At 43.8% G+C, this 26,375-nt stretch overlaps 1 protein-coding gene across 1 annotated transcript in view; it reads left to right on the top strand.

The window, feature by feature from the left end:
• Positions 1-19,299: 19,299 nt before the first annotated feature.
• The window catches only part of LOC148506302 (cytochrome P450 3A24-like), a 39,170-nt gene continuing 32,094 nt past the window's right edge, over positions 19,300-26,375 (top strand). Inside the window, exon 1 of the mRNA XM_088446950.1 lies at positions 19,300-19,453. Within this exon, the coding sequence (XP_088303076.1) occupies positions 19,383-19,453 (71 nt within the window). The 5' untranslated portion in view covers positions 19,300-19,382. The remainder of the gene's footprint in view (positions 19,454-26,375) is intronic.

Here is a 26,375-nt window from a genome sequence, read left to right as displayed (position 1 = left end):
CTGTATGTAAATGCGCATAAATACTGACAGTAAGGGTGGAGAAGCACAGAGAAGAAAAGCAGAACAGAGGTCAATGACAGTGAAATGGGTTGCGTTTGGAGGGATCTGCATAAGAATGACAGCTGGATTTGGCACTACGGGGAATTGGCTCTATACTACTATATTAACACCTCTAAGGTCTTGTACCAGCCTATAACCCCTCCCACTACTCTTCTTCACCGGGAAGATGGGACTGTTGGCTACACTAGCTGTACGAACTAAAATTTCCTGTTGCAATAATCGCTCAATTATTGGAAAAACCCCTAATTCTACCTCCTGTTTTAGTGGGTACTGGGGAATTTTGGGGGCTTGCCTACCGCTTTTTAAATTTACCATTACGGAGCTTACGTTTGCCATTAATCCAGTGTCCTGTCCATCCTTAGTCCAAAGGGAATCTGGAATTTGGGACAACATTTGATCTACCTGAGATGGATTTTCATTTAAACTGGTAGAGTGATACATTATCCTTTGGGGAGTGTCAAACATATCCAGCACCTCGTGCGTAACTCTCCCTGGAAAATCTAGAAATACACCATCAGGGGTGCAATATATAACACATCCCATCTTACATAACAAATCTCTACCCAGCAGGTTAGTAGGAGCCGCAGCAGCCAGAAGGAAAGAATGCCTGGTATGCAGCGGCCCGATAGTGACCTCTGTGGATTTTGCTAAAGGATAACGTTCCACTTTACCTGTTACACCCATTGTTGGTATTGTCTCGTTGGTCACCTGTAAATTAACGGGAGATTTTATCACTGACCTGGTCGCCTCTGTGTCCACAAGAAAAAGATATTTAGTACCAGCTACATCAACCATCATGACCGGTTCTTCCCTAGTACTTCCCGTTAACCTGACTATCTGTAGACTACAGGTATGACCTGACCCCTAGCATTGGCTTCCATTCTCCAATAAAGCATTAACGGCTACTATTGGAGCTGGTGCCTGTTGGACATTTGCTGGTCTCTGTGCATATCCCTTATGGGGATATGCAGGTTTTCCCTGATTTGGGGTCCTAACCTTTTTGCTCTGCAGTTTCTACTTAAATATTCTGGCTGGTTACAATTAAAACATGTTCGTGGATCGGATGAAGACACGGGTTGTTGTGAGGTTTGAGCAGGGGGAAAAGGTGATGGATATGGGTAGGGATATGGAGGATAAGGGTATTGTGGGGGGTATGAAGTTTGTGAGTAGTATGGGACCTGTGGTTGTGTAGGGTTAGTGGAATAGAGCTGTGTTTGCTGTTGTGTGGGATTAGTGAGGGCATATAACTGTTCAGGTGTAAGTGTGTGTGTAGATGCAAGTGTGTCTGTTGGCTGTGATGTTACCGTCATTCCTTCCAGAGCTTGGATACTGACAGCCATTAGTTTTTCACTCTGGGTCTCTCTCTTCTTTGAGATGTTTTTAACATGTTCTGTGGCAGATTCTATGAGTGTAACTATTGTGACTCCCCTCCAGCCAGGTTGTGAGGTTTGAACCCGGGTCTTTAAGTTCTCTTTAAGACCGTCCATGAGTACCGTGACTATCATTCCCCTGTGGTGAGTGCTATCTTTAATATCCTCTAACCCAGTGCACTGGGTGATAGCCTACAGAGCCCGGTCGCAATAATCTTCTGCAGATTCACTCTCCTTTTGCTTTATGGTGAAAATTTTGTTCCAGTTAACTACTACTGGAAAATATATACCCAATTGAGATAGAATGCGGAAAATTTTATCTTGGTTTACTTGGTCTGTAAAGGGAACGTCACCATCCAATACACAATCCGTGATAAATTTTGTCACGTTGGTATTGCGTGGTAGACAGGCCCTTAACACCACATGCCAATCTTTATTAGTTGGTTAATGAGAAGTACCCAAATTCCTCAAAAATCTTTGACATTTGGCTAGTTCCCTTTTGGGATCGGGGAAATCATTTATGATGGAATTTAGTTCTGCTCTTGTCCAAGGACAATGCATTACCACTTCCCTCGTGGGCACTACACCGTTCGCATCTGCATTTCCATTCGAAACGGTTATTGTCCGAATGGGATGCAGCGCTGCTACCTTTGACCTGGCTACCTGGCTGGGGGTTTAATCTGTTGCTGCTACGTATGGTATTAACAACTTCCTCCACGGGTGAAGAGGGTGTTAGCACTTCCCTTGCTGTTACTGATGAAGATGGCGGCACCACTCATGATTGTTGTGGTACAGCATCTATCATCTGTACAGCATGGGAAATGGCAGACATTACAATAGGCTCATCATTCACATCATGAACATTTTCTTTATGGTTGCTTAAGAGAGGGTACAAATTGCTTGTTACATTTTTATGGGTATTTTGATAACTGTACTTGCACCTCCATCCACATAAGGTGGAGGTGGTGCACGTGAACGGCTGGCAATACTTTCCACACCTTGCTGCATGTGCGCGCCAATTTGCTAGTTTGCGTTGCTTGCGCATTTTTAAGCCACGCATCCCCTTCATGCTGCCACAACTTTAAACATTCATAATGTTTGACCTTTTTCTCTCGGGAGCGCATCAGACTGATGTGATCCCGGACATTATCTAATACATCTTTATCAAAACTACCAATTCTGGGAAACGGTCTAACACTCTTATAATATGACGGGCCGATCCAAGCGGCGCTTCCATTAGCAGCACATCATTGTCTAACATCTCTATTGTTTGCATGGCTCCCATTCTGAGACAACTCCTACGCTTTTCAATAAAGATTTAAACTGGTGAAAGACAGTCAAGATACTTTCACTTACCTGTGGACGATTTAAACGGCAGCGCCCACACACCTGTGAAGATTTGAAGAAGGCTACTCCACACACCCGGATAAGATTTAAGAAGGCAACTTCCACACCTATGGAAGTTTAAGTCAGCTACTTCCATGCACCTCTCTACAACAAAGACAACATATACACCTGCTACTGTGTATAGAACGGTAAGCTACTTACCGAGCGGCTAGCACTTAGCCCTTACAGGTCATACGGTACCTCTAACTTTAGGGAACAAGTTACCCCTACCAACAAATACTCACTGTTACACACTTTTTTCCTGCGCAGAAAAATACATGTTAACCCAGATATTGATAACAATTGAAAAATGTAAACCTCAACGGCTTTGTTTAAATACGTGGCAGCATAACCGGAAGTACGTATACGCTATTGTGCGACCAGTCGCATACACAATAATGCGACTACCACACAACCGTATGACAACCTTTAGCTGCGTACACAAAAGGGCATCTTGACTGTGTGCAAAACTGCGACTCAGCCACGTGCTCAATATTGCGGCACCCTTCTAAACATAAGGTTCTATCAACAAAGGAAAACAAACTTTTTCCTCTCTTGTCCGTGGATTCTAGTCATCGTCCCTGGCTCACACGAAAATAGGTAGCAATCTCTCAGCATCGAATGGTTGCAGGTAAGACTGCTGTGGCCACTATCCACCCTTTGCTGACATATAGATATCCGTGTATATATCGTGTGATTAGGTACGTGACTTCACTATGAGCCCCCAACTAAGGATATTGAATTAGAACGTCTATACACTCCTGCCTATACCTTCTAATATCCTGCCTATAAACCTCTAAGGATGACGCTATTTTGCGTATGTAGTCATATAGTAAATAAAGACTCCAAACCTTGAACCTGTGGTTCCAAAGCACAAAGTGAAATTTCAAGTAAAAGTACAGTCAGTTACACGCTATGATCTAAGTACAATTTAGCGCAAAGAATTATACAGACCCAAGTACAGTTATACATTCGCAGAGCTCTGGACCAGATGTAGGCATCAGCAAGAAAACCCCGTCAATCAGCATTCAGCAAGAAGACTCAGACTAGGGTCACAACACACACGTTTATACTCTCACAGAAACAGACAACACAATAGAGAGGCTTGTCGCTGATGCCATTGGTTCCCAAGGAGGATGCATCTGTTGCAGAGCATTTAACAGGTTGATTCAAATAGACACAGTCCAGCCTCTAACAACTGGTTGTCTCTGGTTTCCTGCCTTATGCACATCCTAACAGTTGGTTATATAATGTACATTTCGGTGCTTTAAGTCTCTGCGGTCCATAAGTTGAGAATGCATGTTGCAATCTTCACACTGACGATACCAGAATGCTGTTGAAAGAGTGCAGATCAGTATAATATCAAACATGACTTACTTATCATGTATTAAACCTTAGCTACCAAATAACCTTTATTTCACAGCAATTATAATAAATGAACAAACTTGAATCTTATACTTTAAAGCTTATAAGACCTTTTATGTGAATATTTACTGTGTAAGCATTTGGAGTTTGATATAAAGATGCTAGTTAACTTGGGGCAGATGCGTGCGCATGAAGCTAATAAACAGCGTTTTCATACAGGATCTTATGCATTCGCTAATATGTGACTAGTTAACAGCGCAATTGTGCATATTAATGTGTGTATGAGAAATGTTGAAAGATGAAATCGGATGATGCTAATAGTAATATCGCCATATGTACTTAAGTGTGAGTTTACCTAATATGGTGCTTGGGTGCCATTCGCAAAATGGCATCTGGCGATCTCATTTTCTAAAATGGCATCTAGTGGCCAGTCGCAAGATGGCGTCTTTACGATCTAATTTTAAGCTGATCTTGTCTCAGCCAATTATCCAGCTTCGACAGGCACAACATCAGCCATCCCTCCAAATGTGCCTAGCCCTATGAATAGGCCAGAGAATTCTACATCTGCCACTGGTCAGGCCAGCCGCCGGAGTACACGGACAAAATCTTCCACACAACAACAGCAGGCCAAATGCCAAAAAAGGCTTGACAGCACTGGATGCATTTCACCAAATCCATCTCTGTGTTTGCCCCATATTTGTGCACCCCAAAAACCTCCATCTCCTTTCTTGTTAATTGTTTTTTGTTTTTTTTACAAATTATTATGCCTCTATTTATTTAAATGACTTTAAAATTAATATAAAATGTGTTTACAAAAAAAACCAATATGGTTTATATATTTTATTATATTTCAAATAAAAAAAACCTTTTACAAAAAAAGTGTAAGAAACATCATTGACAACTGGGTAAAAGTGACTCTAACTAACATACTTATAAATATTACAAAGGTGACCCACCAAAAAAAAATTTAAAAAAAGGGTAACAGGTAAGTGAAAAATAATACAAGATAAGCAATTAGTATGTGATTGGATTTGTGTTTACCACCCAAAAAAAAAAAAAAAAAGATTGGGTAGTCCTTTATAAATAATTAGCAAAACAACATGCGATTGAAAGGTATCAAATATAACAGGCACATTGCAAATCACAGTATAACAAGTGTTCCATTTATTAGTTAATTGGTGTGGCTTTGTTTTGTTAAAAAAAACCCCATCAATTCGCTTAGGTAGCTACGAAGACACTATCGTCTTTGCGAGACCCAATACCCTACCACAAGCTGAACGAGCAGTCAGATTGGAAACCAGATCACACAGTGACGTATCACTAATTCCGCTCAAATTTTCAGCTCGCAGCCAAAAATAAATGTATGCCCTAAAAACGCCTTGACACGCCTGCGTTTTCACATCTCCACCCCCGTCACCACCCATAAACGGACCAATCTGTCAATCTAATTATACAGGTCACTTCCTGCTCGCTGTGTATACGAACGAAATAAAAATGACCGCAAAGATACGGCCGCACATGCGCAGTTATACACGGGCGCTTGCGTGGTTGAAAAAAATCGAATGCGTACGAGCGAATGGCCACTTGCGTCCTGGTCTGAAGCAGGCCCTAACTTACTGCTGACTTTCAGGGCTTTTAGTTTTACTTGTTAATAAAAAAATACAAATAGAGTTTGAGAGCCACTGATATAAACCATGTTCTTGTCCTGCATTGTATTGTACTGTAAAGGTGCCTACACACTTAGTGATATTTTACATGATTTGCCGGATTCCGATGCATCGTGACGACAAATTGTGTAAACTATGCCCAAATCGCGAGTGTCCACTCACGATTACGATGCGCGTCCCCGCAGGTCGTACATCGCATCTTCAGATCTGCCGTGCTGTAGGGCAGATCTGACAATCTCAATCACGATGCACTGGAATAGTTAGGAGGCTTGATAGATCGTTTTTGTCACATTGGACAGTTTTTAACACCAAATCGCGCCCATGACTGCTGGGGAGCTGCTGGGGAGAGTTCAAGGGGAAATTGGACACAATGGTCCTGATTCAGACCCGGGCGCAAGTGGCCGTTCGCACGTTCGGCGTACGTGCCGAAAAATGTAAATTCAAGCACTCGCTCGTAATTTCGAACGCAGCTAATCTTCCGCCCCATAGTCTCCCAACCCCTCCTCTAGCTAACGAGCGCGCCAATTGCGACAGTACATCTCCAATTTTGCATGCAGGGAACGCTCCCACAAGTCCAAACCGGAAGTGGGCCTGTCAGATTTCGATTACCTGCTCGTTCATTCTGCATGCATCCTTTAATCGTATCATGCCAATCAAGATATCAATTAGTTTAATTGCTCTTCACGTTTGCAATTAGTTTTTTTTTCATTTTCAATAAACTTTACTCTTGTCCGTGTTTGTTTTTTCACGCAGAATACGTACGGTTTAAACAATGGTTTCCTTTATCCAAAATACATGTTTTTGTCATTTTTCCTATTGTTTTCCGTGTTTTGTCTGACGCATATTTTACTTGTTTCATTTTTTTATTTAAATTAGCTAACGCATGTCACTGCATTAAGCCAATCATAACTCACATTAGATTTTTTAGCCTGTCGAACACATGACTCATACACTAACCAATAGAATGGTTCCTGTTAATTTTCCAAATACATTAGCCAATCAAAATTATTATCTGGTCTTTATTAAAACTGTTTTTTCCAAAATCCACCATTGCCATCATGAGAGCCTCTGTGTTCACCAGGCGGGAGCTTCTTGTACTGACGGAGGTAATGGACCGGCGGATAACCAGCCAGCCTCCCCCCATCAGCAACAGAGAGAAGCGATCCGCCTATGCGGAGGTTCGCCGCCGCCTGTGCTCCTTCGGCTCACGCCGACAGATTGGCCAGCTGGAGCGCAGGTGGTCGGATCTTCAACGCCGCACGCCACGCTTGCTGGCATGTTTTAGACAGCGTATAGCTGAAAGTAAGATACGCTGTTTTAGACAGCGTATAGCTGAAAGTAAGATTTTTTTTTTTTCGCTTTCCTTTTTTATTTTGCGGCCCTATCTGCGTGTGCATGTTTTCATTCTTGCCCTGTTTGTTTATTTACTACATATCTGCGTGTGCATGTTTTCAATCTTGCCCTGTTTGTTTATTTACTACATATCTGCGTGTGCATGTTTTCCTTTTTTTTTTTTTTAATTTGAAAATAATTTTTGAGGATGTTTTCTAGGTAAAAAATTAATCAAAACTTAAATTGTTATCCATCATTTAGGGGCAGAGCGCAGACTACGCCGTCATCGGCAGCGACGCCGTCAGCCTCGTCCCCTATCCCCAACTCCCAGCCAATCCTCCTCTCCCCACCCTATCCCTAATTCACCCTCCAACCCAGCCTGGCCAGACCCGAACGCCCCTCCCTCTAGGATACTTCCCATCCCTCAAAATTCCCCCTCCCCTCAACCCCCCTCTCTCTTTTCATTACCCTCCCCTGCAACCACCCCTCTCTTTTACACCCCCTCCACCCCCTTCAGAAATCACCCCTCCTCCAACAGACCTGCATTGGCCTACCTCCGAGGAGGACGATGGTGGGGCTACAGGTCCAGGCGGCATTGTCAACGGTATGTTTCCCTTTTACCTTTTTTTTTTTTTTTTTTGGGTGGATGTTATCCTTTGCCTGTGCTTTTTTCAAATTTTACTTACTTATAATGTTTGTTATATATCTCTTGGTTTAAAAATGTCTATGATGTTTTTCCCTTACACATATCACACATGTCCAAACACTCATACTTGTATCTCTTGTTTACGGTACCCACAAAAGTAGTTTTTCTGCGTCCTTCTCATTTTTGGCAATTTTTAGTTTTCTGAGTCATTTTTGGGAATTTACTTGGGCCAAGAATGTTGGCTTGGAATTGTAATGTTTGTCCAAATTGTCACTTTTTGTAAAGTTGAATTTCCTTTGGAAGTTGTTTGTCAATCAAAGTTACATTTTTTTTTTATTAAGCACCTCAATTTTTTAACCCACAGAGGACCAGAGGCGGCTGACGGAGGCAGCAGCGTGTGTGCAGAGGCTGAGGGGCCATGTTATAGGCATGCTGGTGGTCCTCGATCACATGGCGGGGATCCTGCGCCATTAATTTTTTTTGTTTTGGCCAAATTTGGACATGTTTGCTAAAAATAAAAAAACAAGTTTCGTTTAAAGTCTCATTCCTTCTCTGAAAATATTATATTGTTTAACCTTACATAAGTCAACTATTGCAGCAAGTATTTTAAAGTAATGTAACTTAGATTGTAGAAAGCTGAATTATGTAAGCTGGCACATTCAACACCTAACAATACCAATAGGTTTGTAGAATATTCTTTTTTTTTTGGGGGGGGGGGTAAGGTAAATATTAAATGAAACCTGTTTAGGCCGAGATTCGAAAACATACTGATTCACCATAATACATTTGGGTGTTTGTTTTGAGCCACTAAGCATGGTAAAATACTGCAAAATTTAAAACATTACAGGATTAGCCCTTAAGCAAGTTTTCATTTTTGGAACCAGGTTACACTTGCATGTAATTTAGAAAGGAAATGTTTTTTTTAACGTAACCAAAATTTATTTACTCAAAATTAAGAAACACAAAGTGATTAAGGACAATCAATACACACAGTGAAAACACTCTTCATAAATCAGCCTACACCCAAAATATACAAAAACAAAACAATCAAGAACTGTTTGATGAAGTAGCATGCCAACATGATTCCACAAATGATTGACGACAAATTTGGTCCAGAAGTTAAATCCAATGTGTCCACATGAAGTCAATTTTTTTATAAGGTAGTAGTCATGGTTTTCACGAAAAATATTATGGAATAAAACACAAAAATGAAAAAAAAATGTTAAAATTGTTAATTACATTATTACATGTCTACATTGTGTCATCTAACTTCATTTGGTACAATAATTACCTAAAAAATCGGGCCACCACATCATCGCGTATGGCCCCCCCACATACTGACCTCAGACCAACCTCGGGGGGGCCATCCTCAGGCAAGGCATCCTCTGGCTGCATTGGGACACCACTCCTTATGGCGATGTTGTGAAATATCCCACACAGGACCACAATTTTCGAAACCATATCCAGCAAATACATGAGCTCACCACCAGAGTGGTGGAGGCATCTGAATCGGCCTTTTAAAAGGCCAATACAGTGCTCCACCACTTGCCTGGTGGCTGTAAGTGCAGAATTATACTCACTTTGTGGCCCTGGTGTGGGAGCCAAATAAGGAGTGAGCAGCCAGGGCGTGCAAGGGTAGCCACTGTCTCCTGTGAAAAAGAAGTTACAAAATCAGGATCACTGTGTATCAAGCTTTGCATTGGTATCTAAAAAAGGTCTCCACTTACCCAGAAGCCACGCATCACCAGCTTGTAGGTTGTTTAATTTATGCCAAATCCCTGATTGCCGGATGACGAATGAGTCATCTGCACTCCCGGGTAATTTTGCATTCAGGGACAGGATCTGGAGGGAGGCATCACATACCACCATTACATTCAGTGAATGATAGTGTTTTCGGTTCCGAAAAATAGCCTCCAGCTGTGCTGGAGGCTGAAGTGGTATGTGAGTACCATCCACAACCCCTATGATGTGTGGGAAGCCAGCTATTTGGTAAAATTGGCCTTCGCCACACTAAGGGAACCCATATCCAAAGGCATTTTAATAAAATGATGGAGGTGCTTGAAAAGGGCCTCCATCACTGCCCTCAGGATCCTTGAAAAGGAGGATTGGGAGATGCCCGCAACTATTCCTACCGTGGTTTGAAAGGATCCTGAGGCACAGAAATGTAACACCGACATTAATTGCGTAAGTGGTGGTATTGCTATAGGACTGTCAATTTGCTGCTCAAGATCACTCTCTATTAATGAGAGAGTGTCTATGATGATTTGGGGCGGAAGACGGTAGCGCCTTAACACCTCATCATCGGGCATTGAAAAAAGGGTGACACGTGTTCTATATATCTGGGGCCTTGCATGCCTACGATGCCTACGCCTGGGACGAGATTGGGGTTGGTAGGCTTCTGGCAGCATGGCCACAATAATACGACCAACATCAACCTGAAATGGTAAGAATTGTAGTTAAGGTATGTTGCCCCCAAAAAAGTCAAAAAAATACTTATCTTTATGATAAAATCCAAAGATGCTTACATGCCGGGGTATTGTCATGATTTCAAAAACCTACATTTCAAACTACAAAAAAAAGTTTAGAATTTGGGGTGACCATTTTGTAATCTTGTGATTTTTGAAAATGGTCCAAAATAAAGGGGGGGAGCACACATTTCGAACAATAGTAAACCTACATTGAGAGGACTTCCACAATTTGCCCCCAAAAAAACAACCAAGAATTTGAACGCTAAATGGTTTGCATTTTTACAAGGGGAATAAAGCCGACAAAAGGGCGCTAAATGGTTCGCATTTTTACAAGGGGACTAAAGCCGACAAAAGTGCGCTAAATGGTTCGCATTTTTACAAGGGGAATAAAGCCGACAAAAGTGCGCTAAATGGTTAGCATTTTTACAAGGGGAATAAAGCCGACAAAAGGGCGCTAAATGGTTCGTATTTTTACAAGGGGAATAAAGCCGACAAAAGTACAGTAAATGGTTCGCATTTTTACAAGGGGAATAAAGCCTACAAAACTACGGTAAATGGTTGCATTTTTAACATCCACAAAAACCCGAAAAAAAAACCTTAATGAGTCCAAAATATGCGAAGAACAATACATGAACATTTTACAATCAAGTTAAAAACCAAACTTACCAATACACGATAAATAAGTCACAGAACAAAAACGTCGTTGGGGCACAGCCAAAAAAAACCTACAAAAAAAAACACAAATATTATTTTTGGGCCCAAAAAAAAAAAAGAAAGAAGATCCATATTTTACACAAGGATGACGGGAAAAACTTACACAAAAAATACACCACAAATAAAATAACCACACCAAAAAATGCGAACGGAAAGCTGATAAAATAAAAACGCCTCGAACACACTCCAAAAAACCTCCTCCAAACACTACTCCCTCCAACAATACACTCCGAACAACGCAACCTCCAACAAACAACACCCAACACCTCGACTCGAGTCGCCAAAAGCCATAAATAGTGTTTCGTTTCCCGCTCAAATTAAGGACGGATCATAGGAACGCACAATCAATGATGCGGTCGAAAAATAAGGACGCATGTATAAATTCGTCACGGAAAAAAAACTAACGGTCTGGTGTACTTCAAGTTTTAACAAGCAAAATGGCTACAGACCAGCCAAACAATGGCCAAGAGGCGGCCGGTAAGTATTTCTCTCATTTCTCTTCAAGTATTATTTAGAACCAGAATAGAGTGAAAGATTGACATCTAAATTGCAAAACATTTAATGTAAATAGGTGTTGAGGATGACATGGAAGAGGCTGCTGGGCCCAGTATTCCGGCCAAAGCTGGCAAAAAGAAAAGGCAGCCACAATTCACAAGAAAGGAGATGGAGGTTTTGATTCTGAAGTGTGTGGACATCCTGCCACAGGCAGACAGGAATATGGGTGTAAGCCAGAAGTGGAGAATGTGGGAGGAGATAGCCAGTGATGTCAATAGGGTAGGTGATTTTGTCCGTCTAGCCCGGGATGTCAAACGCAGGTAAGTTAAACAAAATAAAATCACACAAAGAGGATACAGGGCCAAATAATGCAGGAATAATGCCAACTTTTTCACCCACAGATGGCAAGACTTCAAATATATCGCCTGAAGCAAAAACTGGCTGACAGGGCTAGGCATGCAAGGGGGACAGGTGGGGGTCCCACCCGTGTCATTGGAGCTTACTGATTTGGAAGAGCTGGCACAGGGGTGTGTGCAGGCTGTGGAGGTGTTTGGCGTGTCCAACATGGATACGGACATGCCAGACTTTGCGGCTCCTCATGTTGTCCCAGGTAAATGTTGTGATGTAACCAACTCTGAAATGTTTTTGAGACAATATGTAGATTCTAATGTGACTCTTTTCTCTTTTTTCTCACAGAGACACAGGCGGATGAGTCTGCTCCAGAGGGGAGCCTTGGATGCAGAATTTCTGCTGGCTCTGCAGGGGAGGAACCAGTACATCCAGCTGAGGACCCTGCAGAAGCCAGTCCAGGGCAATTCCCCTCGCAGGCAGTGGCACTCCTCACAGAACTCAATTTTAAATCGGATTACCATACGGAGATTCTGCAGAGGATGGACGCCAGTCTGCTACGGTGGCTGAGGCCCTGGAGCAAAATGCTGCAGCCAACGTGACCATTGGTCAGGCCCTGGCTGAAAATACCAGAGCCAACATCAGAATAGCCAATGCCCTGGAGCAGCTCGTTCGCCAGCACATGGTGGAGCCGACCTCCCTTCCTGCCGGAACATCAGGATCCTCCACCTCTGGCCCAGCAACAGCCATTCCTCCAAATGTGCCTAGCCCTGTGCCTAGTCCAGAGGCCACAACATCTGCCTCTGGACAGGCCAGCCAGAGGACATCCCGGACCCGGTCTGGCGCCCACCCTACCCCAGCCAAACGGGGAAAAAAACGATGACAGCACTGGCTACTTTTCCCACACTCCTTCTGTGCTTGCCCCATATTCCTTTAGGGCCAAAACTTCCCTCTCCTTTCTTGTGAATTGTTTTTAATGTGTTTGTTTAAGTTTGCCAACACTGGTAATATGTTTGTCATAATTATTTCAGTTATTATTGCCTAACACTGCCCAAAAAGTGTATTTGCAAAATGCACCAGAAATCTTTAAAAATGTGTGTATGAAATTAAATATTTGACAAATGTTCTCCATTGTATTGTGACATTATTTTAAAAATGGTTTAGAGTTAATCCTGGCCCACAAGCCAAAAACGACATCCAATTAAAAAAAAAAATGGGTTTTAAAAAAAGGGTTCTTTAAGGAACACTTTAAAATTAAAAAAAGGATGCAAATTCTCCTGGCCAAAGCAAAATGGTAAAATACACACAAACATGATGACATTATTGTTACAATATCCCAAAACCCCCCAAAAATTGGAAAGAACATTCCTACAAATGTACGCTAATTGATTGTGTAATCCTGAAATTAGCAGCTGAGATTTTCACCTGCGTATGGTTTTGTGCTAACCAAAAAAACTCTTTTCAAAACACATTACAAGCTGGTTTGCAATTCAAAGTTGATTGTTTTTCTGACAAGCCGTGATAAATCGATGAAACATCGAGGAGGCCCGGACCGGAGGACAAGGCCATCGCCATTGTGGTCGAGTAATCCACACCCCAAGCTGTGCGAGCAATTTGAACGGAAAGAGGATCAGCCAGTGACGTATGATTTGACACGAACACATTTGACGTTCGCATCAGAAAATTTATGTACGCCCCAAAAACGCCTCGCCACGCCTGCATTTTTCCATCTCCACCCACGTCAACGCCCAAAAACGTCCTGTTCTGGCAATCACATTTGACATTTCACTTCATGTTCGCAATTTGACGAACGAGACAAAAAAAGCTCGCAATCTGCCGTACGCACATGCGCAGTGTAACACCGGCGCATGCGTGGTTTCACAACATCGGAATGCAACGAGCGTACTGATGCTAACGAACGGCTCTGATTGAGGGCCAATGTCTGATCGTGAGCATATCGCCATGTGTGTAGGCACCTTAAGCCACTGGTTTCTTGTTCATTTGTTTATGTACTTTGTAAGGTGCTGCGGAACACTTGTGGCGCCATATAAATAAAGGATAATAATAATAATAATAATAATAATAATAAAGTTTTGTGCTCACGCATGCACATCTGCAAAGCAATAAATTAACATTTACTGACCTGGTTCAGTATTGCAATTGCAGCTCTTTATTTTTTTAACAAAGGCTGATGATGATATATGGTCAGCCTGACGGGTACGCATGTGCACTAAGGGGCTAATTCAGCAGAGAATGGCTTTTCCAAGCTGCACGCAAACAGCTTTGCATTTCCGTCCTTGCAAATATGTAAATGCAGCAGGAAGATAATGATAGGCGTTGGGATTTTGATGCCCTGAAGTCCCGCCCCCTCTCTGAAAGGGGTGTGACCACAACACAGTGGGGCCCATCGGTGAATTACCTGAGTCTACGGCAGCCCAGTTCAACCCTGGAGATGGCCTCCTAACCCCTCTGCGGCATACTGCAGGCCGCAGGTATGATGGCGGGACAGTGACCGATATACATGGGCCCTAATTTGAGACCATGAGAAAGCTATTATTAGGTAAGATAGTTCACAGCCTTCACCATTTCCAACAAAACCTTTATATATTACAAACAGGACATCATACTTACCAACACTCCCTCATTGTCAGGGAGACTCCCTGAAATAGTAGCAATCTCCCTGTCTCCCTAAGAAGTCTAGCAATCTCCCTGATTGCACCTTAACCCCATTATGTAGCTGTTATATTACAAAAAATAGAGATATGGTACATATATTCAAATGGGATCATTAGTATAATTTCTCTCCATCGATTATAAGGCACAATGGAGCTGATTCAGAGCTGCTCACTAGATGCGATCGCTCACACAATGTGTATGCAAATTGCGTAGGCAGTGCAAACGCACAGTAATGCATTAGCACGCACAGTGGGCCTGATTCAGACCTGCTCGCAAGCGGGTCGATGGTGGCCCAGTGCGCACGCGCGAGCCCCGGAGCGAGCGCAAAAAGCGCTCGCTACGGGACTCACTGCAAAATGTTGATCGACAGCTCGCCCCGTTTTGTAGGCGTGGCTGGGCGGTGGCTTCACAAAAGGAGGCGTTCCCAAGCGAACGCCTGCCGTTTGTGGGCGACCCCACTGACATCACCACTGATGTCAGTGAGAGAGCTTCCAGCTCTATTAGAGCCAGAAGCTCTCTGGGACTTGCGGCCACGAGACCCTACCACAAGGGTCTCGTCGCAAGCCCGATGGTCGCGATGGTCTTGACCATCGTGACCATCATCATGGCCACTCGCTATAGCTGTCACCCACAGCTATGCGAGCGGCCAGGAGGCCGCTCCAAAAAAAAACAGCGCCCGCCCTGATTCAGAGTGAACGCTCGCTTTTTGCGAGCGCCTCTGAATCAGGCCCAGTATTTTTTACAAAGCGATCACATAATGTATGCAGACACGTACCAGCCTGTTTTAAGATGCCCACATGTGCACGTCATATCCAGGAAGTGTATGAAACCATTGGTACATCGGATGCTATCGCAGGGCTTGAGGTGGACCATACCCTTCCTCAAGCACTGCGAGCACTTCAGTGTAAAAAAAAGCCAGGTGACGTGTACTATGATGCTGTCTTATAATTATGCATACCTCTAAAACGCTGTTGAGATTCTCAGGCACGCCTGCGTTTGCACCTCCACTCCCCCGTTTTAAATGGCCAGCCCCTGTTACCACCTACAAATGGCTTTCCCTGTCACTCACTCTGCTGGGCTGTCTATGTGGAGCGAGCGAACGCATTGTGAACTTTCACTAAGGTATGCACATGCGCACTGCGATACACACTGCATACACACTGCGTACCATCCACGCCATACACTCGTACGATGTAGTACGAAGCGATTCATCGTACGTTTTCCCTTGAACTCCCCGGCAGTCCCGACAGCACGATTTGGTGCTTTTTAACACGCATAATCTGCATACTATTACGATAGATATGATGGGCTGCACATCTGATCATACGATACGTTTTAAGAGCATCAGGAGCACGCATTGGATCGTATCCTACCTAAATGCTACACGATTTCGACACGATTCATCGTACGACGCGTTGAAAATCGGGCAATCGGCCCGAAATCGCGCTAATGTAATGCCAACATAACTCCCAAGCAGCAGATTACCTGGCTTGAATGAGGAAGCCTTTTGTGTGCTAAGGTAACAGGCTCCCAGTCTCACCCACCATTGTGTGGTCAGTCCCACCTCTTACAGACCAAGTGAGCAGCGCAAAGCTACACAGGCGGCTGTGTCACAGTAATACAGTCTGCCCGAGGGAGCTTTGCATGTCACTGGCTCGACTGAGCCACGGTGCCCCCTCTATATGGTGCCCTACTTGGCTACGTAGCCAGAGTATAGTTGGGGAGAGCTGGATTCCTGATTGATGCCTCAGGGTAAAAATATTAGCCTGCAACGTTGAGACATCGCCAAGTCCCGTGCCAGACTGCCTGATGTTTTAAAGTAACAGTCATTTAATCTGCAAAATCAACCTGTCTCAAAATCGCAGCCTATTACATTTAACCCCTCATGTCAGGGCCGCAACTAGGGAGGGGCTAGAGATGCACGTGCACTTTTGGCGCCGGATTTGAGGGGGTGCTGAAGGGCTGACTCAGACGCAGCACACCCCAAAGTGGCTTGGAGGCGTGGAGGCTTGTGGGATGCGGCGGCTTGGGGGCTGCAAATCCCATGCAGACTAGCCGTCCGCATGGAGGTCCTAATTCAGACCCGCTCGCGAGCGCTGAGCTCTGATAGAGCCAAAAGCACTCCTGGGCTTGCGGCAGTGAGACTCTACCGCAGAGTCTCATCGCAAGCCCGATGGTGGTGATGGTCTTGACCATCGCGACCATCATTTTGGCCGCTCGCATTCCAGACTTCAGGCTGTAATTATCTGCAAAGGATTTGCAACAAAGTATTAAAAAGTGAAAGTTAGATTTAGGATTGTTTAGTTTGTCCCATTACTTTTGGCCCCTTAAAAAAAGCGAGGCACATATAGAAACCGTTGTAATTCCTACACCGTTTTCCTGATTTGGATGTAATTACCCTCAAATTAAATCTGAAAGTCTGTAGTTAAAGCACATCTTGTTTGTTTCATTTCAAAGCCATTGTGGTGGTGAATAGAGGCCAAAATATGAAAATTCTCTCAGTGTCCCAATATTTATGCACCTGACTGTAAATGCATCCACATTGAGAGCCAGCTTACCTGGGAGTCACCCCTGGGAACTATACTTTACACTGCACTGTCACTCTTTGTCCATTTTTCATGTGATACCCTGGGGGGGTCCTGGGCTGGACATTTTTCAGGGTGCACTGCGCCCCGGACGTGAACCCCCTACTGTTAGGGACTGCCAGTGACAGAGAAGCCGTGATGAGGCCTAGCAGCTTTCCAAGTATTTTCAAATGCATGCAACTAATATCTTTGAATTTCTATGACCATATAGTCTTCATATATTGTTGCAAGTACTATTCAGTGTGCTGAGGAACAATAGGGGGTTAAATCCCCCTCCTTTTTCTACTTAGTATGACCCCTCCCTTTCATGCACCTGATTAGTACTGCTAGATTGATTGAGCAGCTGCCATTTTTGTTTGTTTGGTATGAGTTGCATGAAGGAGCCAGCATTCGTAGGGCATGCTGGTTCTAGTAGTGCTAGTTGGAGTTCCCAGGGGTGACTCCCAGGTAAGCTGGCTCTCAATGTGGATGCATTTATGTATGTGCCTTTATCAGGAGGCCTTACATTTGATAAAATGTATATGTGCCTTTATCATGAGGCCTTATAATTGGTATATTTTACATTTGGGGTGAGCGTTTGGGCGTAAGACCCCTGGGGCTGGTCTGGCAGGGCCCCCTCATGGCAAAACCACTTAATACACATAGTTGCTTTTTACATCACATATTATGTTTGCATTTTTTTCATGTAATATTTCACATATATTTTAACCCCTTTTTTCAAAACTCATTAATTAGTCTTACACATCTATACTTTACACTGCACTGTCACTCTTTTTCCATTTTTCGTGCGATGCCCTGGGGGGGTCCAGGGCTGGACGTTTTTCGGGGTGCACTGCGCCCCGGAAGTGAACCACCTAATATTAGGGACTGCTAGTGACAGAGAAGCCGTGACGAGGCCTAGCAGCTTTCCATGTATTTGCAAATGCATGCAACTAGTATCTCTAAATTTCTATGCCCATATAGTCTTCATATATAGTTGCAAGTACTATTCAGTGTGCTGAGGAACAATAGGGGGTTAAATCTTCCTCCTTTTTCTACTTAGTATGACCCATTCCTTTCATGCACCTGATTAGTACTGCTAGATTGATTGAGCAGCTGCCATTTTTGTTTGTTTGGAACGAGCATGAAACCCCTGGTAATGAGCATTAAACCCCTGACAATGAGCAGGTAATTTAAAAGTAATTAGAAGCCTTACTGAGGGGCATATAATTGTGTTAGGGGCAAATATGTAAGTGGCACTTTGGTAATAGGCATTACAGTGTGTGGCATAATGTGTAATGGGCATTATGGTGTGTGGAATAATGTAAGTCACTATACCAGGGACGTCTGACTAGTGCACTACCTTATGGAGGCGAAAGGACAAAATCCAGGAACGGGAAGGGAGGGGGCACAAAATTACTGCTTAGCCCCGGGTGTCAGATATCCTAGTTTCGGCCCTGCTCATGTTATATATCACTGCATATATAACCCCCAACAGCAGCAGTAACCCAGGAACTGGCAGACCTCACACATTTCAGCCCTCACTCAGTATCTCACAATGATACTCCTATGAAATGTTTATGTTTTTCAAGGCTTATAATGTTCAAAAGTTTCTGTTGAGTAATCCTCACTTTACATCATGTTGTTTTATGTTTAAGCATTAATTTTGTGGAGAGTAACAATAAATCTAAAGGTTTAATTTTATTAACCGATTACATTATTCCCGTGAATGGGTGGTTAGTGCACGTGTATTTTTGGAGCCAAATCATATGGACCTCCTGCATCTACTGTAGCGCTACAGCATGGGGTTGGTGTAAGTGGCGATAATAATGACAGATACTCTCGCAGGTGGAAGAGTGCGGTATAGATACGTACAACTCTGAACAGTAGCCACATTACCATTCTGTTCGCAGTCCATTCGCATTCCATCTGCAGTGCATTTCATACAACTCAGAATCAGTCTCAAAGGTTTAAAATAGTAAGTTGATATTGTTCCAGTTCCAGTTTGTCATTGTAGCTATAAAGGTGAGAGATATCAGTAATATTGCCTGTGTGACTTGTAGCAGGACAGAGAGATAAGTAACTGCTCCACACACAATATGTGCTTCTGGTCTCTGCCCTTCTCTCCTCTCAGTTTTGGGATCGCACCCACAGAACACGTCACTAGTGGGAAGTAAACAATATAAATACAGCTGCCTGAGTGCGAGAAGCCAGGAGTGCAGGAAGAGGAGAAGAAGGGAAAGAGCTGGTATATTAGAGAGAGAGACGACAGCCACCAAGGAAGCTAAAATATGTATTTCCTCCCGGATTTCTCTAAGGAAACATGGATTCTGCTAGTCCTGTTACTGGCACTATTCACTTAGTAAGTGCATCTGGGTTGATAATCCACTATTGCACATGTCTGGCTTCTGTACTGTGTATCACTGATGTATGATTTTGTATTATTTCTATACAGGTTGTAAACAGTAATGAGTAGCAGTGATATTTTGCTCAAATACAGTTTTTCTGCAGAATTCCACTTTAGCACAGTATTTACATAGTCATAGGTCATCTGAGGTGACAGTCAGCTCATTCTGCTGTGTGCTGTGCTTGGGCTGGGACTGGGATCACTTAAAGCTGAATGCTGACAGAGATATGGGATCAATTTATAGTTTTCACATTTTTATTAATCTCTGCAGCTGAGGTGATCAAGGTCCAAAGTCTTATAAAACAGAACTCTAGTGGATTCTGTACTAGGGGCACATCCACTAGCAGACTGTGAAAAGACTGCACGATTACGTTCAGTGCAGGCACCCTCCCTCATCCCTGAACATGGGCAATCTGTCTTATCGGCAGATTGACCAGCATGTTCAGGCAATGATAATGTCAAAAATGACCAGCGAGAGTGCGCCTCGCTGGCTGTTTTTGCCATTTTCATTGCCGATTTGTGAACGATTAACGAACGATTGAACGATAACAATATCACCGCATATGCACCAAGCCCGGATGCCTATGGACTCTATTCGCGAATCGCCCCCGTGCATCACTCGACGCATGCGTAGAAGAACTTCTGGGTCATAAACCCGGAAGTCCTTCTATCGCAAAGAACAGCTCTTACCAGGAGAGCTGTCCTTTGTGAGTGTATTCATGCATACAGGTGTTACTTACGCCAGTATACATGCAATGAGTAGCGGGATGCATCCAGTGCCAGTTTAGGGTCCACATGGAGCTGAAATTCATGAAGGGCCTATTATGTGCCGCTGCAAGTGGTGTGGCCATCACTGCGGGAGTTTAACTAGTGATGTGGTGGTGTAACCAGTGTTGTGGGGGTACAATCAGTGTTGTGTGGGTGCTGCCTGCACAGGGTGAGCTGCAGCTCCTTCCACCCCATTGTCAATCCGCCCCTGGATGCATTGCATGCAAATTGCAATGCTTGATGTATCCGGCCCATTTATTGTATCATATAGCATACAGAACACACTGTTAATCTGCAAATTTGGATTATTTGATGAAAAGTGAATGTATCATAGTACTTGCTGTATATACTGTAAGTAAAATTAAACATTAAACAGAACACCACCCTCTCCCCACCAGATGCCAGAGTATGTTTGGTTGGCATTAGGGAGAGCTTTCTATTGTGGCACTCCTTAAGTATGTTTAGTAGTATTGGAGCAAAGCGCAACAAACAGTGATCTAAACAATATATAAACAGATAGACGGCTATTGATATGGTTACAGAATGTCAACAATTGATAAAAATGTAATGTAGCTTCTGTTACATTTGGGAAATGGTGAGGCCTTTTTGCTACCCTTGTGTGTCTGTCTGTACATTTCCATGTATTCTTTCCAACAGAGCAGATAAAGGCACAATGTCAATGACTGTGTGTTATGGAGCTGACTATTCTATATGAATTACATCAGGAGGAGTTTTTATTAGGCTATTTATGTCCGTCATACCTGTGGGGGAGATGCTTCTTTAGTTTCAGATTTGTCACTTATGCCACAACCAATCATAACATGTGTCCTAATGTTGTGGGAGGGGCTTCAGCTGTTTATACTGTAGCATGGAGATAATTTTACATATTAAAATTAACATTCTGGAGATAAGTTGTCTAATAAATAGATTAATAACTGTTCTCCACTGCCTAAAAACCAGGGTAATTGCTGTGTCTACCCAGGACTAGGCTCAGTGGAAACGGCTCCAAGGAAAAAATCCCGGGTCTACTGACCCAGGATTTCTTCCCGGGTATCGAGCTGGATTTTTAGCGGGTAAAACCCAGTAACACTGCAGTGGAAACAGCTCTTACCTGGGTTTTTTGACCCAGGTAATTGCAAAAGCCGCTGACTGCTCCTTCCAGGGTGCTGGCTGCTGATGTAAACAGGGGAGACGTCTGAATAAAGGATGCAATTAAAAATGTCATAAAATTAAACAAAATAATAATTAAATAAATAATAAATAATTAATACAATAAATAATAATAATTCAATCAAATAAATATTAAAATAATAATAAAATGTTTTCCACTGCCTAAAAACCAGGGTAATTGCTGTGTTTACCCAGGACTCGGCTTAGTGGAAACGGCTCCAAGGAAAAAATCCCGGGTCTACTGACCCAGGATTTCTTCCCGGGTATCGAGCAGGATTTTTAGTGGGTAAAACCCGGTAACACTGCAGTGGAAACAGCTCTTATAAATAATAATTAAACAAATAATAAATAATTAATACAATAAATAATAATAATTCAATTAAATATTAAAATAATTAATAATAATAAAGGATGACATTAAAAATGTAATTAAATGTGGATGTCATTAAAAATGGCCTTAATAAAGGCCATTTTTAATCATATCCACAGGGTTTGCTGGGCTTACCCGGGTTCAGTGGAAACGGAGCCGACCCGGGAAAAAAAAAACCTGGGCTAGGGTGCAGTGGAAACGTGGTCTAAGCTGGACACGACCTGGCAAAATGGCGGGTAAAAAAATCCTGGGACATGTAGTGTAGGCTTGTATCAATAATGCACCGGCAGCCTATAGCTGTGAAATACAGTCTGTGCTACGCTTCTTTTTGCTGAGGATAACGTGGGAAAAACACATGTAGGTTAGCCTTGTATCAATAGTGCACCGGCAGCCTATAGCTTTAAAATACAGTCTGTGCTATGATTCCTTTTGCTGAGGATAACGTGAAAAAAAAACACATATAGGTTAGGCTTGTATGAATAATGCACCGGCAGCCTATAGTTGTGAAATACAGTTTGTGCTACGCTTCCTTTTGCTGAGGATAACGTGGGAAAAACACATGTAGGTTAGCCTTGTATCAATAGTGTACCGGCAGCCTATAGCTTTAAAATACAGTCTGTGCTACGCTTCATTTTGCTGAGGATAACGTGGGAAAAACACACATAGGTTAGGCTTGTACTTGTAGTTCTCCGGCTGCATCGGCTAACAGTCTATGCAGATAGCAGTAGTTCATCGGCAAATTGCAATAATTTAACACAGTCTTTGGGCCTTGAGAAAATAGGGATAACAGTCTTACTAAATGCCTATGCCACAAATTATTACCACCAGAATTGCCAGCCGGGGAAAAATCACAGCTGACATGCACCTTGTGCTAAGAGATGACAGCAAAGGTATTATATATTACATCAGTAAGAATGTACTTTAAAATGGATACCGGCAACAAGCAGTGTATAAAAGTCACTTTACATTAACACCAATACCAGCAAGTGATCAAACATTTCATGGCAAGCAAAATAATAATCAGCATTTACAACAATAACACAGCGAGCAGTAAACAGCTTTACAGAGTGTTATAACAGATAAAGGGCCACGGAGGGCCACTATCAACCACTTTGGCTAACACACGAGTCAAACAGTAAACAGAGCCAAATACATATCACATGGCATTACATTTAGTTTAAAGATAGACATAAAATACTTTATACATCACCCACAGTGGCAATGGACATGAGCCGACACCCATAAATCACGTCCCCTCCTGGACATGAGCCAGAGGTTCACAGGAGAGAAAACAACCACCAATACAACTCTTGGGGGACAGAAGAGGTGACCTATCTTTCACTTCCCCCCTATTTCAACATTACACACACACTTTACCTAATTTAAGGCACTATGAAGGGGGAGATGGGGCAATTATGTGCTAAAAACAAAGGAAACCCCCTGGTGGGCCTAAGAGTGAATACTGGGCAACAACTGCAGCTCCTAGAGAGGGCAAGGGACCCACTAAAAGGCACTGTGGGATGCGGAGTAAAGGGTGCCCTGAATGGGAAATATCTTACTAAAGGCAAGGGGTAGGCTGGAGGTAACAGAATATGGGCCCAGGTAAATTACGAGGATAGGGGAAATGGGGCTGCATAGACCTCACCACTTGCAGGGGCTCTTCCACTCAAACGGACTCCTCGACACTGGGACAGGCACCGCCCAGGATGCAGAGAACTGCACCAGGCTGCGCCTTGAGACTTGACTCCCCAACCTCCTGGGTCGGGCACAGAAAAGGGAATTGTAATCTCCAGGGGGCCTAGCAGGTGACTCCTCGGCGGGAGCTGTCTTCGGCTTTGCCCGCGCTAACCAGCAGGTTTCACACTACCTCTGTCGGGTCTTCGTTCCAGCGGGGGTCTTCTCTGATGGTGGTGACGTCCAGCTCCAGGCGGCAGCGGTCTTCTCTTCCTGGCGATGGTCGCAGACTCCTCAGCTGGGGTCCTCCGGTCCGCGGGCACTCTTCTGGACAGCCCGCTTCTGGAGAGGACCTGTCCTTGGGTCCTCCAGGTCTCCCAGCAGTCCTCTGCAGCAGTCTTCTCCGGTCCGTCCTCCAGCAGTCCGGTCTTCAGCAATAAGCAGGGGCCTCCTCAGACTCTCAACAAGTCAGCCAGCGGCTGGTGGGGTCCTTAAGTACCCCCAGGGCATCCTAGCAGGGGTACCCAAGTGAGGTTTTTAGGTTCTCCAGCCCTCCACTGCACCCCGTTCTGGTGCCACTTTTCTAGGGGTTGGCAGGTCCAACCTCACCCTGCTTGGTGCCACGAACATGCTCCACTGCCCACCAGCTGCCAGGCTCCCTCTCCAGGGGCTTTTACTTATAATCCAGCAGGGTTATCCTGTGGTGCACTGAGTGCAGTATTTGTAATCCAGGGTAACAGAGGGTTATAACATCCTTATGTTTTATAGCTCCAAGGGCACTTGGTGCAGTATTTGTAATCCAGTTTAAAGGAGAGGGGTTACTGCACCCCTATTTTACAGTTCCAAGAACACTTCACAGAGTCGCCTCACAGACAATCCTTTTTCAGAAATTTCTCCCAGACTCCACACTGACAGCCCTGGGGAGGGTATATTATAAACTCTTTCATATTCTCCTCCCTGTCGGTCCGGCATCTATGAGTGGACAGGGGGACCCCAGCAACAGGCCACCTACAGGGATCTCTGCCTGGACACACAGGCTACCAATCAATGGGGCAGGATTTTCCCTCCTAAATGGGACACTGACCAAGGAGCACTTTCTACCTCCCTGTTTGCACATGCTCAGTAGGGTTCAGGGAGAGCAGAGTCAGTCAAAGTTCACTATACCTGCCTGTTATAAGGAATGGGGCTGCAGTATATCTATGTGTACATACATAAAAAAAATATATATTGCGGGACCCCTATTTGAGACACAAATATAGGGGTACCACAAGTAGCAGTGATATTTTGCTCAGTCACAGTCTTGCTGCAGAATTCCACTTTAGCACAGTGCTGTCACTCACCATCGACAGCACGCCCCCTTTGTAGCGAGACCCATAGCGACAGCTTGCCCGTCGCTATACGGGTCTCGCGCATGCGCACTGGCCTAACATCGACCCGCTTGCGAGCGGGTCTGAATCAGGCCCTGTGTATCACTGATGTATGATTTTGTATTATTTCTATACAGGTTGTAAACAGTAATGAGTAGCAGTGATATTTTGCTCAAATACAGTCTTGCTGCAGAATTCTACTTTAGCACAGTATTTACAGTCATATGTCATCTGAGGTGACAGTCAGCTCATTCTGCTGTGTGCTGTGCTTGGGCTGGGGCTGGGAACACTTAAGGCTGAATGCTGACAGAGATATGGGATCAATTTATAGTTTTCACATTTGTATTAATCTCTGCAGCTGAGGTGATCAAGGTCCAAAGTCTTATAAAACAGAACTCTAGTGGATTCTGTACTAGGGGCACATCCACTAGCCGACTGTGAAAAGACTGCACGATTACGTTCAGTGCAGGCACCCTCCCTCATCCCTGAACATGGGCAATCAGTCGTTATTGGCAGATTGCCCAGCATGTTCAGGCGATGATAGATGTCAAAAACGACCAGCGAGAGCGCGCATCGCTGGCTGTATTTGCCATTTTCATTGCCGATTTGTGAACGATTAATGAACGATTGAACAATAACAATATCAGCGCATATGCACCAAGCCCGGATGCCTATGGACTCTAAACACGATTGCCCCCTGTCCATCACTTGACGCATGCGTAGAAGAACTTCTGGGTCATAAACCCGGAAGTCCTTCTATCGCAAAGAACAGCTCTTACCAGGAGAGCTGTCCTCTGTGAGTGTATTCATGCATACAGGTGTTACTTACGCCGGTATACATGCAATGAGTAGCGGGATGCATCCAGTGCCAGATTAGGGTCCACATGGGCCTGGAGCTAAAATTCATGAAGGACCTATTATGTGCCGCTGCAAGAGGTGTGGCCATCGCCGCGGGAGTTTAACTAGTGATGTGGAGGTGTAACCAGTGTTGTGGTGGTGTAACCAGTGTTGTGTGGGTGCTGCCTGCACAGGGCGAGCTGCCGCTCCTTCCACCCCATTGTCAATCTGGCCCTGGATGCATCCCGCCCATTTATTGTATCATATAGCATACAGAACACACTATTAATCTGCAAATTTGGATTATTTGATGAAAAGTGAATGTATCATAGTACTTGCTGTATATACTGTAAGTAAAATTAAACATTAAACAGAACACCACCCTCTCCCCACCAGATGCCAGAGTATGTTTGCTTGGCATTAGGGAGTGCCAGCTTTGTAAGGCAAGCTCAGGGAGGACAGAAACCTCCTGTGGAGCAGAATTGCTTAGTAGTAGTGAAGCAAAACGCAACAAACAGTGATCTAAACACTATATAAACAGATAGACGGCTATTGATATGGTTACAGAATGTCAGCAATTGACAAAAATGTAATGTAGCTTCTGTTGCATTTGGGAAATGTGAGGCCTTTTTGCTACCCTTGTGTGTCTGTCTGTACATTTCTATGTATTCTTTCTAACAGAGCAGATAAA

This window comes from Taudactylus pleione, unplaced genomic scaffold (assembly GCF_031769625.1).
Source record: "Taudactylus pleione unplaced genomic scaffold, aTauple2 ptg000408l, whole genome shotgun sequence".
NCBI classification, from domain to species: domain Eukaryota; kingdom Metazoa; phylum Chordata; class Amphibia; order Anura; family Myobatrachidae; genus Taudactylus; species Taudactylus pleione.
Note: the sequence above shows the minus strand (reverse complement) of the source record. Positions and strands in the feature narration are given on the sequence as shown.